The 15533-nt window shown below is 44.4% G+C and overlaps 1 protein-coding gene across 6 annotated transcripts in view; it reads right to left on the bottom strand.

Annotated features, from left to right (window-relative positions):
• SYNRG (synergin gamma) overlaps positions 1–15533 on the bottom strand; it is a 36392-nt gene that overhangs the window by 19799 nt on the left and 1060 nt on the right. For 3 of the 6 annotated variants that reach the window (XM_071447998.1, XM_071447999.1, XM_071448000.1), the window contains exons 2-14: positions 12931–12971; positions 11492–11610; positions 10162–10292; positions 9784–9889; positions 9426–9537; positions 8016–8306; positions 7072–7299; positions 5561–5638; positions 4667–4863; positions 3307–3603; positions 2435–2562; positions 330–448; positions 83–145 (exon numbers count right to left, since the gene is read on the bottom strand). In XM_071447998.1, the coding sequence (XP_071304099.1) occupies positions 83–145; positions 330–448; positions 2435–2562; positions 3307–3603; positions 4667–4863; positions 5561–5638; positions 7072–7299; positions 8016–8306; positions 9426–9537; positions 9784–9889; positions 10162–10292; positions 11492–11610; positions 12931–12971 (1910 nt within the window). The remainder of the gene's footprint in view (positions 1–82; positions 146–329; positions 449–2434; positions 2563–3306; positions 3604–4666; positions 4864–5560; positions 5639–7071; positions 7300–8015; positions 8307–9425; positions 9538–9783; positions 9890–10161; positions 10293–11491; positions 11611–12930; positions 12972–15533) is intronic. The other 3 variants (XM_071448003.1, XM_071448002.1, XM_071448001.1) reach the window with 2 other exon arrangements.

Genomic DNA, 15533 nt, shown 5'->3' with positions numbered 1-15533 from the left:
GAATTGCAGAGACGGAAATTCTGCAGCTCAAAGAGAAATGCTACAAATGATAATGAAAACCCAATAAAGCCCCAGTGCTTACCCAAGTATTTGCTTTCTGCTGGTTGCTCTAATTCCCGGAAAGCGCTGTACTTGTCCCCTCCATCTAGAAAAGAAATACATTTACACAGAGAAATTAGGAATTCATACAGCAAAATTAGGAATTCACACAGCAAACGTTACATTAATTGCTCTGATTTTTAAAGATGAATATCTTATCAATGCCAAAAAGAAGATATACGAAATTGTACAATAAATTGCTCATAGTGGTTGTGTATTTGTCCTTTTACCTCCAAAAGCAGCTGCACTCTCAGAAGGCTTCTCAGCTGCCATTCCTTTAAACACAGCATATTTGTCAGCTGGTGAAAGTGGCTTAGTACCTGGGAGTGGCATTAGTAAAGAAGGAACACTAAAAACAAAAGAGATAAAAGCAAAGTTCCTTAATTGATCCGTAAGAAATCTGCATTTCCAGGTTTTATATAAAGGAGCCTCTTGTTATGCCTACACAATTTGGTTCCTAAACCTAAGCTTATGCCTTAATGAGTGTTTAATCCAGCCCCTGATGTAAGTGACCTCAGCTGGGTAAATTCCCACTTTATCTCACCTAATGATATTTCTTTGGTTCAAAGTCAACTTGCAGCATTCTTGATTTTAATTTCTATCAAAACCCATCAACAAAACACTCCAGAACTTTATACCAAGGAATTTGTAGCCCAGGAGAGAACAAGCACACAGACACACCCCAGGAATCACTCCTGCTTAATTTATCCCTATGAAAATTCCCCCTGATAGAACCAGATACAGTAAAGAGTTAAAACTGCATGAGATTTTAACAGCTCCATACTTTCAGCTTATCTAATTCTGATCATATCTCATTACATATTGTAAAATTAGGATAATAAAGTGGGATCACCGTTCAAAGGAAGGAAAAGAATAACTCTGAATTTCTGTCAGTGCCAATCAGCGTGTTTAGGCAGGTATCTAGTCAGCAAAATAAGGATTACTGCACAGTTACACAAGCCAGTCTTTTTGCATAAACACACTCTATTTTATCCAGTAAAACTGCCACAACAACCTAACACCTTGTTAGCAAACGCTGGAAGATTTAGGAGAGAGCTTTGCCTGCCCTCCACACCAGCCCCGTTATCAGACCTTGGCAGCTCCACACAACACCATCCTTTACATATGAATGATGCATTCTACCTCCAGTTTGTGTCACTCACACTGAAAACCTGAATGAATTTCTATTGCATTCTTCAGCCTGGAGCAAGAATCTTCCCAGAGCCATTTAAATCTCCTTATCAGCAGCCTACAAGCAACACACAAACGAAGCACTTGCACACATGTGCTGATGCTGGTCTGTGGTGCTTGCAGGCAGACAGTGCAACGGCAAAAAAAATAGAGCTTATGGTAATATAATTAAATTTCCCATCCCTGCAAAGCAGGCTATTAGATATGCAATCTTGGCAAATGGAATGGTTAATCAGCTGTACTCCACAGATGGCTTTTTTTTAAATAAAGCTCCATAAGCAATTAGATTATAGCTCATTGTAACATTTTGTTCAAAACTGAACGCTTTCACAACTGAATAAAGAGAACTGCTGCAGTGAAAAAGGAACACCATTTTCTGAAATATTTCTTTATGATCCTCTACTTCCCATTGTGCAATTAACAGACAGTTTTCTGTCAAAACTTTCAGTAACAGATCAGCTTCAGCTGCAAAATGACATCTAACACAAGATACACTTTAATCAGCATCTTCAGACCCATGTGGCATTGACTGACATCCCTGGGAGTGTCCAAGGCCAGGCTGGACAGGGTTTGGAGCAATCTGGTCTAATGGAAGGTGTCTCTGGCCCATGGTGGGGGGTGGAACTGATTATCTTTAATGTCCTTTCCAAACCAAAACATTCTGGGCTTATATTTGAAATTATATAAAATATAAAATTATATTTCTTATGCAGAAGCCATTTGCCATAGATAAGAGAACAATTGGGTTAAGCATTCCCCTTTGATGTCACTGCTGAGGAAGCACCTGGTAATCAGGGCTCACATGGAATTCAGAGCTCTGTTTGCCACTAAGAACAGCCAGTTCCTACCCAGAAAATGTGTCTGTCTACAATCAGACACCTGGGAGGTGCATAAAGAGGAAAGAAGGCTGAAATTTTGTAGTCTTTGTAGACCTTGAAAGGTCGATTGTAAAGTATCAAAGGGAGGAAACATGTTTATTTATTTTGTTATACAAAACCTGCCTGATCAGGAATTATATCCTGCCTCCCAAAGAAAAAGCCAGGATTGCTGGAGTCTGAATGATGCTTCAATTGAGATTTATAGGCAGGTATCAAAAGTTCAGGCACTGGCCAGAGAAATGACAGAAACACCAAGGACCTGGTACCTGCTCCGGTGCTGTGAGCTGGCTGCTTTGGCTGCCTCCCCCTGGAAATCAGTGAAGGAGTCATCCAGGGAGCCAGACTTGGAGGCATCCTGAAACTCCTGGAAGTCATCATCTTCTGGTTTTACTACCTGAGTTACAAACAACACATGAATTGCTATGCTGCTGGCTCTTCAAACTGTCATACAGCAAGAAAGCAGCTTGAAGCAGTGTGATTAAGAGGGGAAAAAAAAAGAAGGAAAAGAACCTTTCAACACTAGCATCATCAGCATTTCCACTTTGTCTGCACCTCACCCTACTCAAACACACACAGGATTACAGGGAGCAAGAATGAATAACAGTTCATTATTTCACAATAAATGTCTTATTGATCGTAGCCATGTCATCTTTTAATACAGGACAAATATTAATAATTTAAATCAATGAATAATTTAAAATTAATAGCACCACAAAAAATATTTTATGAAGGATGAAGCATGTCTGCAAACAGCAAATTTATCCCCCACATTATTTACCTTTGTAAACTGAAGGTTTTCAGTGTTCTCAGCTGCTCCTGAAACTCCTATTCTACCAGCTATTAGAGTCTGCTGCGCAGTTTAACCTAAAATTCCATTTTATGTGCATTACAAAATCCTAACTCCAACTAAAATCCTCTTTGAAATACAGAACACTTTTGTACCTCTTCTAATGCCACCAGAAAGAACTGCAAAAATAAAAGAACGCCCTTAGCGGCACTTCACATTTTCAGACGTCACATGCTGGATTTCAGCTCTGGGGTTTCTTTTTGCCATTTACTTAAGACCTGCTCTCACCATGTAAGTTTGGAAGTGCCAAGCTAATCCAGTGAAGGGGTTTGCAGGCAGGGAGGAGCTCACCTGGCCGGGCGGGTAGGAGGGCAGGAAGGCTCCGGAGGGCTGTGCGGGAGCTGCTCCCGCCGGAGCCGGGGCTGGAGCCGGGGCTGGAGCCGGAGCCGGGGCAGGGGCAGGGCCGGGGATGCCCATGCCCATGACGGAGGGGCCCATGCCCAGCCCCACGGAGGCCGGCGCAGCCGCGGGCAGCAACGGGGGCTGGCTCACCCCGGCGGGCAGCGGCACCGGGAAGCCGGACAGGGTGGGGACGGGCGCGGCTGGGAACTGGTTCAGCACGTCAGGGCTCACGGCAGGGATCCCTCTCTGCAGAGACAACAAGCACAGGGATTCAGGTGCGGGGCTGAACAAAGGGTGCAGTGTGCTCTCAGCTCCAGTCTGCGGCTCCTTGGGCTGAAGCCAACAACGAGCGGGGTACTGGTAAACCTCCCACATCTAAACGTGCCATCAAGGTCCATGTAAGTGAATTATATTCAACACAGAATTGCTGAGGTAGGAAAAGGCTTCCAAGGGCACTGAGTTAATCCTTTGAGCTGCCCTGTCACCCAGCCCAGAGCACTGTCCTTCCTTGGACACCTCCAGGGATGGGGACTACACCACCTCCCTGGGCAGCCCCTTCCAGTGCTTAGTAACAATTACCATTACCCTTTCCATGAATAAATTCTTCCTCATGTTCCAGCTGAAACTCCCCTGGCACAGCTAGAGGCCATATTAAAAATATATATACATGAGTTTTGTAACTATGTCTAAGAACTTCAACTGACACTAAAGGAGAGAGTAACTGAAATATAAGCGATTAAATTGATAAGATTATAACCCCACTGAAGTGAAAAGGGCAGTTTCCCTGCTGCACTTGAACAGAAGCAGTGTTTGACAGGAGCTGTGCAGTGCCTGGCACTCAGCCTGGGGTCTCACAGGAGCTGTGCAGTGCCTGGCACTCAGCCTGGGGTCTCACAGGAACTGTGCAGTGCCTGGCACTCAGGATGGGGTCTCACAGGAGCTGTGCAGTGCCTGGCACTCAGGATGGGGTCTCACAGGAGCTGTGCAGTGCCTGGCACTCAGCCTGGGGTCTCACAGGAGCTGTGCAGTGCCTGGCACTCAGCCTGGGGTCTCACAGGAGCTGTGCAGTGCCTGGCACTCAGCCTGGGGTCTCACAGGAGCTGTGCAGTGCCTGGCACTCAGGATGGGGTTTCACAGGAGCTGTGCAGTGCCTGGCACTCAGGATGGGGTCTCACAGGAGCTGTGCAGTGCCTGGCACTCAGGATGGGGTCTCACAGGAGCTGTGCAGTGCCTGGCACTGAGCCTGGGGTCTCACAGGAGCTGTGCAGTGCCTGGCCCTCAGCTCAGGGGCTGCCAGCTGAGAGCATACCTGGGTCACTGCAATCATGGCCAGCACACAGTAGAGCTCCTCCTTGGTGAGCTTCCCGGGCGTGGTGCGGTTGGCCAAGGCCCAGATCTGCCCCAGGGTCTCCCTGGGCAGTCCTGAGGACATCAGGATGGGGTAGAGCTTGGCTGTGTCAATCCCAGCAGGAGTCAGAGTGGTTTCTAAGATTTTCTTATACAGCTCTGTTGAGAGGGAGGCAGTGTTAGACAGTGACAACTGCTCTTTTCAAACATTATTGCTTTTTTATGTTGTCTCAAACTCATGATAGCAAATCAGTGTAAGGTAAGGCAAGAGCATTCTGGCACTGTATTCTATCACCATGTTTCATCTAAATGTGTTATTGGATGGTCTTTCCAGACAAGTTTAACTCAAGCAGAGAAATATTTTATTTCAAATACACTTAGTGCTGCATTTCAAACCACATTTCTTTAACGAAATTGCAGGATAACCCACTATTAAAAAGATAGTTCTAAGAGCCCTATGTACTTAAACCTCAGTGGAAGCAATATTTACTACAGCAATTCATTTCCTATTCACTCTGTTATTTACACATAGAAGACAAACAGCCTTCAGAAATGAGCCTGCCATTTACAAGACATGCCAAAAACCAGAATACCCATGAAAGCAGCATTATCAGCAATGCATCCTCTGCTGGGATAAGCTGCTGCCATAAATGTTTAATCTAGAATTTGTGAACATGCTCAAATAAAACCCCTGTTTCTTCAAATGCAGATAAGACACCATAAATATGTAACAAATCAAAGATCCAGGAATCTTTTGATGAGGGGATAAAGCTTTGATCAGTAAGTGGCCATGCAAGCACAGGTACACCCACACCTTGCACTGCCCACCTGGCCAAATGCCCCCTGGTTGCTTTACCTGGGACCAAGCTGTCATTGTAAATCCAGGGAGGCATAATTTGCTGGATGGGGTCCTGGGGAGGGAACACTCCAACTCCTAAAGTATTCCATTCAGTAAGAAAAACAGTTGTGTTAGGACACAGTGATCTTAAAAGGCTACACCACAGCTGGTCAGCATCAGTCAGCATTTCAGGCAAAGATTTCAGATAGGAATCACTGTGCTCAGAGGAAAAACAGAGATACTGCAGGAATATGAAACAATAACTAGAATGATGTGGCAGTAATAGATTATAGTTATATATGTAATGAAATAAGGAGCTCCTCACGTGCCTCCCTCTTAAAGTGCAGATGTACAGAACCTAAAGTCTCACTGTCTTCAAGTTTCACAGCAGCTCTGTCAGAACAAATTCAGCTTCCCATCAGCTCCCTGCTATTAGGGCTATTTGTGGAATAAATAAATCCATACCTACCATAAACCCCATAATGTTCCCCCAGAACATCCTCCCCTGGGAGATGCACAAACAGCCCAGGGACTGAACCTCAGCAAGGTTCATATCCCACATCCACAAACCTGTATCCACTGCTCCCAGTCTGCAGCTCCAGGGACACCACAGCCACCTTCACTCCTACAGGCTTTTGTACCATGATCTGCCACATTTCACTCCCTGAAAATCGGTTATTTCCTTCTCCACTACGGGGACTCTTCCCCTCAGTCTCCCTCAGCAGATTTTATGCTCGTCTTGGATGGAGCTAGCTCTGACCAAAATCATCACCATTTCAGATTTCATTGTCTTTCCCAGTACCCTTGCATCTCCTCATCTTCCACATGGATTCCCTCTTGACTGCAGTCTAATTTCTAATTATCCCACAACCCCAAGCACGTTCTAGTATAAGCAATTCCTTCCATTTCACCAACCAAGTAAAATAAATTTGCCACTTCCTCAGATCTCATTATTCTTTGGTTTTAACCCCTCTTCCATACTGAGTCAACAGTTTCAACAAAATCCAAACTGGAACAAAGCCTTGTTTTAAGTTTTCCTCTAGACCATCTTTTGAATATTCCGGCAGTTTTAGACATAATGTGTATGAGCAGCAAATACTTGGGAAACAAGTAGTAACTAGCTAAGAGTTTTAACCTGGCAAGATTTTATCCCCTCAAGGTTAAAAGATTAAAACCCACCATGACATTGACCATCTTTAGTGGTAAGTTTCCCTAAATAGTTTTTTTTTAAATATCTTCAGACAGCACAGCTTCTTTTTCCCCAAGACAGGATAGAATATTTTAAAACAGCGAACCTGATTAAACAAACATGTTAAAGGTGATTACAACAATAAACTCACATGGAGAAAGTTCAGAGCAAAATCATGGCAGTTACACTTTGAGCAAGGAGCAGGAGGCACTGACATATTATTCAAGCAGGCATTCAGAGCAAAATTACGCAGGGTTGGCCTTGGAATTAGTGAACAGAGCGTTAGCACCAAGCAGCATCTCATTAGATTGAAATTCTGTCAAACGTTTGGATTGCTCACCACACTCTTCAACTGCTCTGTTTTGTTCTGAAGCCTTGTGCACCTCTGCAGCAGCAGTGGGACCACTTTCATGTCCACCTACAACATCCCAGTCACTGCTGGTGAGACTGGGATGGGCTTGGCTTGCAGCCGAGGCTTTGTGCCCAACTTCGGACGTTTTAAGTTTGGTTTGCTCTTGTTCAGATTCATCTGAGCCATTAGCTAAGGCTTTCTCCTCCAAAGAAGAGCCTGAATAAACAGCAGGAGGAATTATTTATACTTTGTTATGAACTGCCCAGGCTGCACTTCCACACTTTTGGTACCACTGATGGTTTAGAGATGATCAGCCCCAGCTCAGACCAACAGCACCACCCTCTCTGGACACTTTCAGAGCCCGGTTCTGCCCTTTACTTACCACAAACACAACAAACTCAACAAGCAAAAAAACAAGAGGAGGAAGACACAAAGCTATTTCCTGTATTAGGATTATTGTTGTGTAATCATCCAGGCATCAGGAGCAGAAGTGCCCAGTATCTACTTACATCTCCAAAATTCATGTTCATCTCACCAACATCCCTTCAGCCTCCAAGGGAGGAAGCACACAAGTGCTCCACAGCAGCACAATCATTATTTCATATACTCAACTGTGTCTCAACTGTGTCGTTTTCTCAACTGTGTCTCTTTCTACCCTACAGATTTAGGATGATGCTAAAACACAAGATTTAGTTCACCTAAGATCAGGCATGTGTGTATTTAGCAGTATTTGGATCCACACAACTTGCTTTTACAGGCAGTTCTAAGGGAAGCAAGAACGAGACTTAAATCATCTTTTCCCATGGATCAGCAGGTTTCTGCTTAATTGCCTAAATTAGTTTTTCCAGCCAGACTGAAAAAAAAAACCCAACAAAGTAAAGACTTTGTGTAGCTCAGAGGGTGACATGTAAAAGAAGATACTTTAGAGTTACCTGTTTTATGGGTATTGGATGGAGATGCAGAGGTAGGAAAATAAGGAACCTGCCCAGCTGTACCATGCAGGGTGGATAGCACTGGAGCCTGGGCTGGAGGGACAGGTTGGAGCACAGCCCTCTCTGAAAGCAGCTGCCCAGCCTCAGTGGCAGGATGGAAAGGCTGAGAGGTGGATTGAGGCACCAGTTTGGGGGTTTCAACAGGCCCTTGCATAAAGTCACTAAATTCTTCATCATCAAGAAAAGCAGAATGGGAAACAGTTACAGCACAATGGGATGGTGTGGGATGATCTGCAAATGGAATGAACACACAAGGCAAAGTGATGAGGAACAGGGGTCACGGGTGGGAGTGTGGAAAAGTGGCAAACACTGGGAACACACAGCAAATGGGTGAGGAGGAGCAGCATGGAGCCTGTGCGCTGACACGTGAAGGGTGTCACTGGCACAAGGTAAAACTGAGCAGCCCCTTCCAACCACGCATCTTCTCTCCCAGGATTTTAGGATGTGAACGCTGGAACTTGGTTCTTAACACTGGCTGTGAAAGTATTCTGTCTGTTTTAAGCAGACAGGGTTAAAACAAATCCAGAGGTAATATTTCAAACTGGACACAATGGGGTCTGTCACGGGGACAATCTCCCTCAAAGGAATGTTTTATCCACAGAAACTCAGCAATGAAGTACAAAAGGAATGTCTGCTCATGTAGACAATTTTCTGCTTGATCCCTTCCAGTGTTACCCATTTTAACAGAACTGGTGAAGGACAGGCAAATCTACAGACAGAGGGAAGTTGTCAGAGACCATCTGTAAGTACTAACTTACCAGGGAGTGAATCCACAGCAGAGACACAAACTTTACATAGGAAAAAGCTGGCCTAGATAAGCTTTGTTTCAGGCTAGACACTAAAAAAACTACACTAGAGACCATAAGAAGTCTTAAGTGGCAATTGTTGCCAGTGTAATTACTGAGAACAGAGGCTTGGTTTGACCATGCCCAACAACACATCAGCCAGCTGTGACACTCCACTCAAGTCTTTACATATGGTTTTGATCATCCTTAGCACTTAAATACCACTTCTCATCTTCAAAAGCACTCTGCAAAACATTAATTAATGCTTTGACTAGAAAAGAACAAACGCTTTATCAATTTCCTTGATGTTTCACATTTAGCACAGCACATGAGGCTTTCTGTTAAAGATTTCAAGTCTTTTAATAAAGGCTCATATCTATCAATATTTCACCCTCATACCCTGACCTAGCAAACAGTTGCCAGAATGACATTTTATTTTATAAAACTGTTAATCCACTCATTTTGTACCACCAAATAAAAATACTTGTTGGAATTAGTTCCCCCTGCTGAGGATTTCAAATGTTGGAGTTTTATTTTCAGTTGGAAAATGAGGAAAATTACAAACCTGGCTTTTTTTGATGTGTTGCTGGTGTTGGGTGCATTTTAGCATCTCTAGAAAAGCCATCTAAGTTCCCTTTAATGGCTTCCAAAGCATCATCTCTGCTTTTTTCACCTGTCTGAAAGAGCACAGAAAAAGTTTTGAGGAATTGACAGAACAGCTCAGTTTTCCTCCAATACCCAGAATTAGCAATGCCTGCTGCTGGCAAAGTGTGTAAAGGACTGACTCTTCCAGAGGCTTTTCAGGCCATAATCTGGCATCTCATGCAATTCCCACTGATCTGCTTGTTGAAAGAGACCCTCCCATTAAAAGCTATTAAAAAAAATCTAAAGAAGGAAACACCCCACTCATTATCAGGCCATACCTTGGGTTTCACACTGCTCAGAAGTCTCAGCTTTTGTTTCTGCTCTTCAAACTGCCGCCGTTTTCTTTCTTCCTCTAAGAACTTCTGCTGGTGCTCAAACCTCTTCCTGAAGGAGAATTATTTTAAAAATATATAAAAAATATTAAAAATATATATAAACAATTTTTATGAGACTTTTCACGTCAGGTTTGTGCTTGATTTCTCCATTTCTACTGTCTCAGATTCAGGTGGTTTGGTGCACACACTCCTGCTTCTCCTCAGACCTGGACAAGCACCACAAACTTCAGAGGCAATGGAATATCCAGCAATATCCCACAGCCCCAGTGCTGCTCCAGAGAAAGCACCCCTCCCCTGACAGAGCCATGCAGGGTCACTTACTGCTGCTCCTCTGCAAACTGCTTCTGCATGTCGGGGCCGTACTGGGGACCAGCGGGGCGCATTCCCAGGAAGGAGGCCTGTCCCATGTAGGGCATTCCAGCTGCTGGCATCGGCCCCAGGGCCATGCCACCCTGCAAGCAAGCACAGCACACAGCTCCGGGGCGTTGCTTTCAGCTCCGGTGTATTTTTTTCCCCTGCAGAAAAAGCCAAACCGCTGGCAGTGGCAGCAAAGTGGAGTCTGTGGAATGCGGAGCTGGGGAGTGCCCTCAGTAGGTGGCACTCTTCCTCTCCACAAGCACTCAGACTCGCAGCTTTTGGGAAAACTGGCAAAAATCAGCTCTGCAAATCCAACGTGCCCCAAGAGCAGGAAGGTTACAGCCGTCCTACACTGTTCAGTATGGGTTTTCTTGGGATTTCTGGGTCCTATTCTAAGGGATTTCATAATATTTTTATATTCCCTCCTACCAAGCACAGATGCTGGAAAACATGGTCTAGGCATTTCCCAGACAATATATGATAACAGCCAAGAGGAACCTTGTCTGAATAAACTGCATCAGAAGCATTTGCTGAGAAATATATTCTGGGACATTTGGAGCAGCAAAGCTGCCTAATATAGAAGGAGGCAGAAAATAATTTACTTTTCTTACCATTCATTTTGCATTTGGTCTCAGAACACGTAGGAAGAGAACAAAAACTGTTTATTATTTTTAGACCAGCTCTCATAAAAACATCTTCCTACTATAAATTTTGCCAGAATAACATAATAAATTGCAGCTGGGGGAGGGAAAGGAGTGCAAGGACATGGCAAAACAATAAATTCCATTTGTGACACAGCACTTTGGTTAGAAAGTCATGCAAGAACATTAAATTTCAGCAAAGTGCAAATTTGTACATAAGCACATATGGTGCTAAATAGAAAAGAATAGATTAAAAGAGAGAGAACATAATATTATCTGCTCACATTTAATTCTTATTCCTCAATTAGCAACAGCAGCACTAAAGACAAAGTTACTTTAAGGAAAAAGAAAAATAATAGTGATAGGACAGAAGGAATGGCCTTAACCTGGAGGAGGGCAGGCTTAGACTGGATATTAGAGAGAAATTCTTCCCTGTGAGGGTGGTGGGGCCCTGGCACAGGGTGCCCAGAGAGGTTGTGGGCTCCCCATCCCTGGAAGTGCCCAAGGCCAGGCTGGATGGAGCTTGGAGCAGCCTGGGATGGTGGAAGGGGTCCCTGCCATGGCAGGGGTGGAACTGGATGAGCTTTAAGGTCCCTTTTCCCCAAACCAGTCTGGGGCCCTGCACTTCCAGCCCACATTTCTCTGGCACACACCTGCATGGCCATGGGTCCAGGAGGCATCTGAGAGCCATAATTCATTCCCATCATCCCTGGCATGTTGGTCTGCATGACAGGAACCATTGGAAACCCCTGCTGTTGCATAGGAATCATCCCTGCAATGAAACATTAAACAAGCCAAGTGCCCAGTTAATGTTAAAAGCTTTTTTTTTTTTTCCCTTCCCTAACCCTGCCTCCCCCATTTAACTGATCTTTTTTGTTTACTAAACAGGCGAAGGAAAGTAAAAAACTCTGAGTTGTGGTGGATGGTTTAAAAATAAAAATCATAAAATTTGCTACACTGCAGGCAACCACAGAATCTCCTCAGTTTAAACACTGGTCAGTCTACAGGGAAAAATATTACAGGGCTTTTCAGTAACTAAGCTGATGAATTATCCCACCATCCTAAAGATTCTCTGTGGGTTTCTTCCCATATGATTTTTGGAAGGGTCATTTCCAATTAAAAAGATTTAATTAACCAGGGTGACTGGTGCTGGTAATTCCCATTTCTCTTGAAACCAGCAGCTTCTGAAAATAAATCTTGGGAAATAAAGTCAACCTTTCACAAAGCAACTTCACACTCTGACCTGGCTGGATAATTTGCTGTAGGTTAATTAGCACACTTTAGGTTAATTAGCCCACTACATGTGTTAGAATGGTAACAATACTTGTCAGTAAAAGCTAAACGTGCACAAAATTGGACAAACCAGGCTGGAATGTGTTAATTCACTGAATAAAGCAAGTGGGTTATGTTTCAGTACCTTCCTGCCTCACATTTTGCTGTCTTGGGAGACAAACACTAACATGCACTTGTTACCAGCACACCATGAGATAATTATGCAAAAACACTCCAGGAGGCCATGACACAGGCAGGAATAATCCATGAATCAGTCCCTGGGATTTTAATCAAAACCTCTCCATTTCCCCATAAATTCTCTGCATATTTTCCCCTAATTAAACAAACAGCACTGCATCAGGAATGAGAACAAAGGCAATTTAAGGCTGAGGCTCTCCCATTGTATTAATACTTTCCACACAGGTTCTGACTCTTGTCCCAGGGTCTTGATGTGCTTTGTAAATATTTACCAGGTCTTGCAACACCCACACAGCATGGGTGTACACAGCTGGGAGATGAAGCAGAGAGAGGTGAAATACCACTCTCAAAATAAAACACCAGAATCCAAAAGGCCAATTCAGGTTAAAAAGGGAGATGTAGTTTTCCTGGACCTTTAATCCACATTCTGGTGATGCTGCTTCAACAACACACGGGAGGTTTTCCCACCAGAGGAGTGAGAGAGCTGAATTCAAGGGCAAAAAACAGCTATGGAGTTCAATTAATAATCCCACCTCTGAACATCACTGCAGACCTGGTTTAGGTCTAATTTGTCTAAACAAAATCAAGAACTTTGTGCTCAAAATGTGAAGCTGATGCGTACCTTGAGGGGGGCCCAACCCGCCTGCGACGGGAAACATGAAGCTGCAGGAGGAAAACAAGAGTACGTGAAATTCTGTCACTTTAGTGCAAATGGAAAATCCACCTTGACTTCAACATCAGCACCATCACCAGGAGCCTCCCACCTTCTGGTCAGCACTTGCAGCTGCTCCTGCAGGTCCCACAGAACCCAACCCATCCAAGGGAACAAGGGAAAAGGTTCTCCCTCAGCGGGATCCCAAAGCAGCCCGGCAGTACAGAGCCAGGAAACGCAGAGCTGATCCTCCCAGCAGCCCTGACACGGCTTTGACTCATCCACATCACCCACTAGAGCCTTTCAGCACCCACACAGCTTGGGAACGGGTCAGTGTGTTGTGTGGGCTAAGCATGGAATGAATAAACATCTCCTCTTGGAAGTATCTGACTCAGCAGGACCACCAGAGAACACTTCTCAGCTGCTTAGGAACAGCTTTTCTGAAGAAAAAGAAACTATCCACAAAACCCCATCGCTTTTTGCCCCCTTTAGAAACATCACAAAAGAATGGAGTTCCTATTTTCTCAGTTACCTAATTACAACAAAAATAGAACCTTGGAGAAAACATTCATTCACGTATCAAGGGTCAAGTGCACCCAGAGGAAGAACCATTAAAATTTCAACTAAAATCCTAATGGAAATTGCTAGCCCTCGCTCTCAAACAGCTGCCAAACAGTAAAAAAGGACCTAGTTTAAAATTCTCGTTTGCAAGCAACTTGCAGAAACCCACGTCAGCAGCAACTTCCCAAACAAGAACCTCACTCAGTGTCCCAGGCAGTTATTACATCAAAGTGCTGTGGAAGAGAAACACACTTAGAGATATTCAATGCTCAATTTCAAGCATGGATGTAAAAGAAACTGACGAAGAGTACGAGAGAAAATGCCATCAGAAATGGCTGCAGGAAGTCCTGAAAGCCAACCTGGTTTATAAATATAAAAGAGCTGTGTAATATGAGCACTAAGATAAAATAGGGAATTTAAATTATGCATTTATCCAGGAGCAAATTGCACCTCTCCACTGTACAGGCAGAGGGTCACACGGTCACCAAGACAACCCATTTGCTCTTCACTTCATCCTCTACTCAGGATCTTCATCATCCTGAAGCTTCTTCAGCCCTGAGCACTGTGTGCTGGTTTCTCCTTCCACAACTACCACACACCTGTGCTTCCCAGTGGTCCAGTCTTGCCACCCTCCACCCACCATCTGGGCTTCTCCCCCTGAAGAACTCTGCAGCCCCACACAGCTCAGCCCCAAACACGTGCAGGGCTTGGTTCTCACCACAGCCAAGGGCTGTTTAACCCAGCTCAGGCATTTTAATCCACTCCTTGGCATACAGTATCAACATGAAAACAAACAGAATGATGAAACATTAAATGTAATTTCTGAAGATCTCCTAATCACGTAGAAGTGTTCTAAGCGTCACGCTTCCCTTCTTGTTGGGGAACCTGATCAACAAGAATTCCCCAAACCAACAAATGCAACGTAAACAGAACCAGCGTCGGGAGGTACCACTGCTTGTTGGGAGCAAGTAAAGGCCAAACTATTAAATATTTATCCCTTTCTACAGAGCTCCTGGTTTATTTATAAGTCTCTGCTGAAAAAAAAATAAAAAGAAACAATCAACCAAAACCCCCTCAGCTGATTAGAGGGCACTGGAAGAGGAGCTGGTCCAAAGCAAGCTCTGCCAGCACAACCCCGTACACGCTGCTCAGATCCACCAGGATTCACTCCAGGACTCAGTGTGCAACTGCCAGCACCAGCCACGCTGGCACGGCCACAAACCACTCCACCAATGGGAACTGATGAGCAAAGTGCTTTTTTGGAGATGCAGGATTGCCCAGAGCAATCAGGGAGAGCAGCTGGCTCTCGTGGCTGAGGGAGCCAGCGCAGGGACGGTCCCCGTGCGACGGCGCCCTGGGCACACTGCACAAATACAATGAAGGGAAGGGAACAAAGTGATCGCCCTCCAACAGACCTCTTAAAGCAGTGCCAGAAATCTGTACACTCCTACTGCATCAGTATTTTAAATATGGAGCTTAAAAAAACCACCAAGAAGCCCCAAACCAACCAAGCAACAGCTTCAGCCAAAACGCAGGAGCGTGGGGAGCAGCAACTCCTTTTCTGAATGGAGACTTCAGTGTAACAGCTCCAAACCACACACAGAACGCTTTGCCATCCACAAGTGGATTTTTAAACCCCTTGATTCCCAAACAGTACAACTCCATCGATGCAACAGACTGTCAGAGTATTTTTGAATGGCAGAAATGCATGAAAATTGAAGCGAAATCAGGCAAAGAACCCACACAGAGCAGAACTTTTCCTCTACCTCCAGACTTTGTCCTCAAAGAAACCAAAATACTATCAATGGGCAACTTTGTAAATCCTTTTATTTTTCAGAACATTTATTTCTGAAACTGACAACAATGACAACACTCCCAATAACACCGACAAAACCATGAGATTCGGATTTCCAAGACAACTCAATGAGCTTAATTGTCAAATGCAAAATTTCCTCAGCCTCCCTGGAAGTAGGACAAGAGATAAATAGCAGACAAGAACCTACATTGAAAAA

Source organism: Agelaius tricolor, unplaced genomic scaffold (assembly GCF_023055355.1).
Source record: "Agelaius tricolor isolate 1412-34295 unplaced genomic scaffold, bAgeTri1.0.p SCAF_25, whole genome shotgun sequence".
NCBI lineage: Eukaryota > Metazoa > Chordata > Aves > Passeriformes > Icteridae > Agelaius > Agelaius tricolor.
Note: the sequence above shows the minus strand (reverse complement) of the source record. Positions and strands in the feature narration are given on the sequence as shown.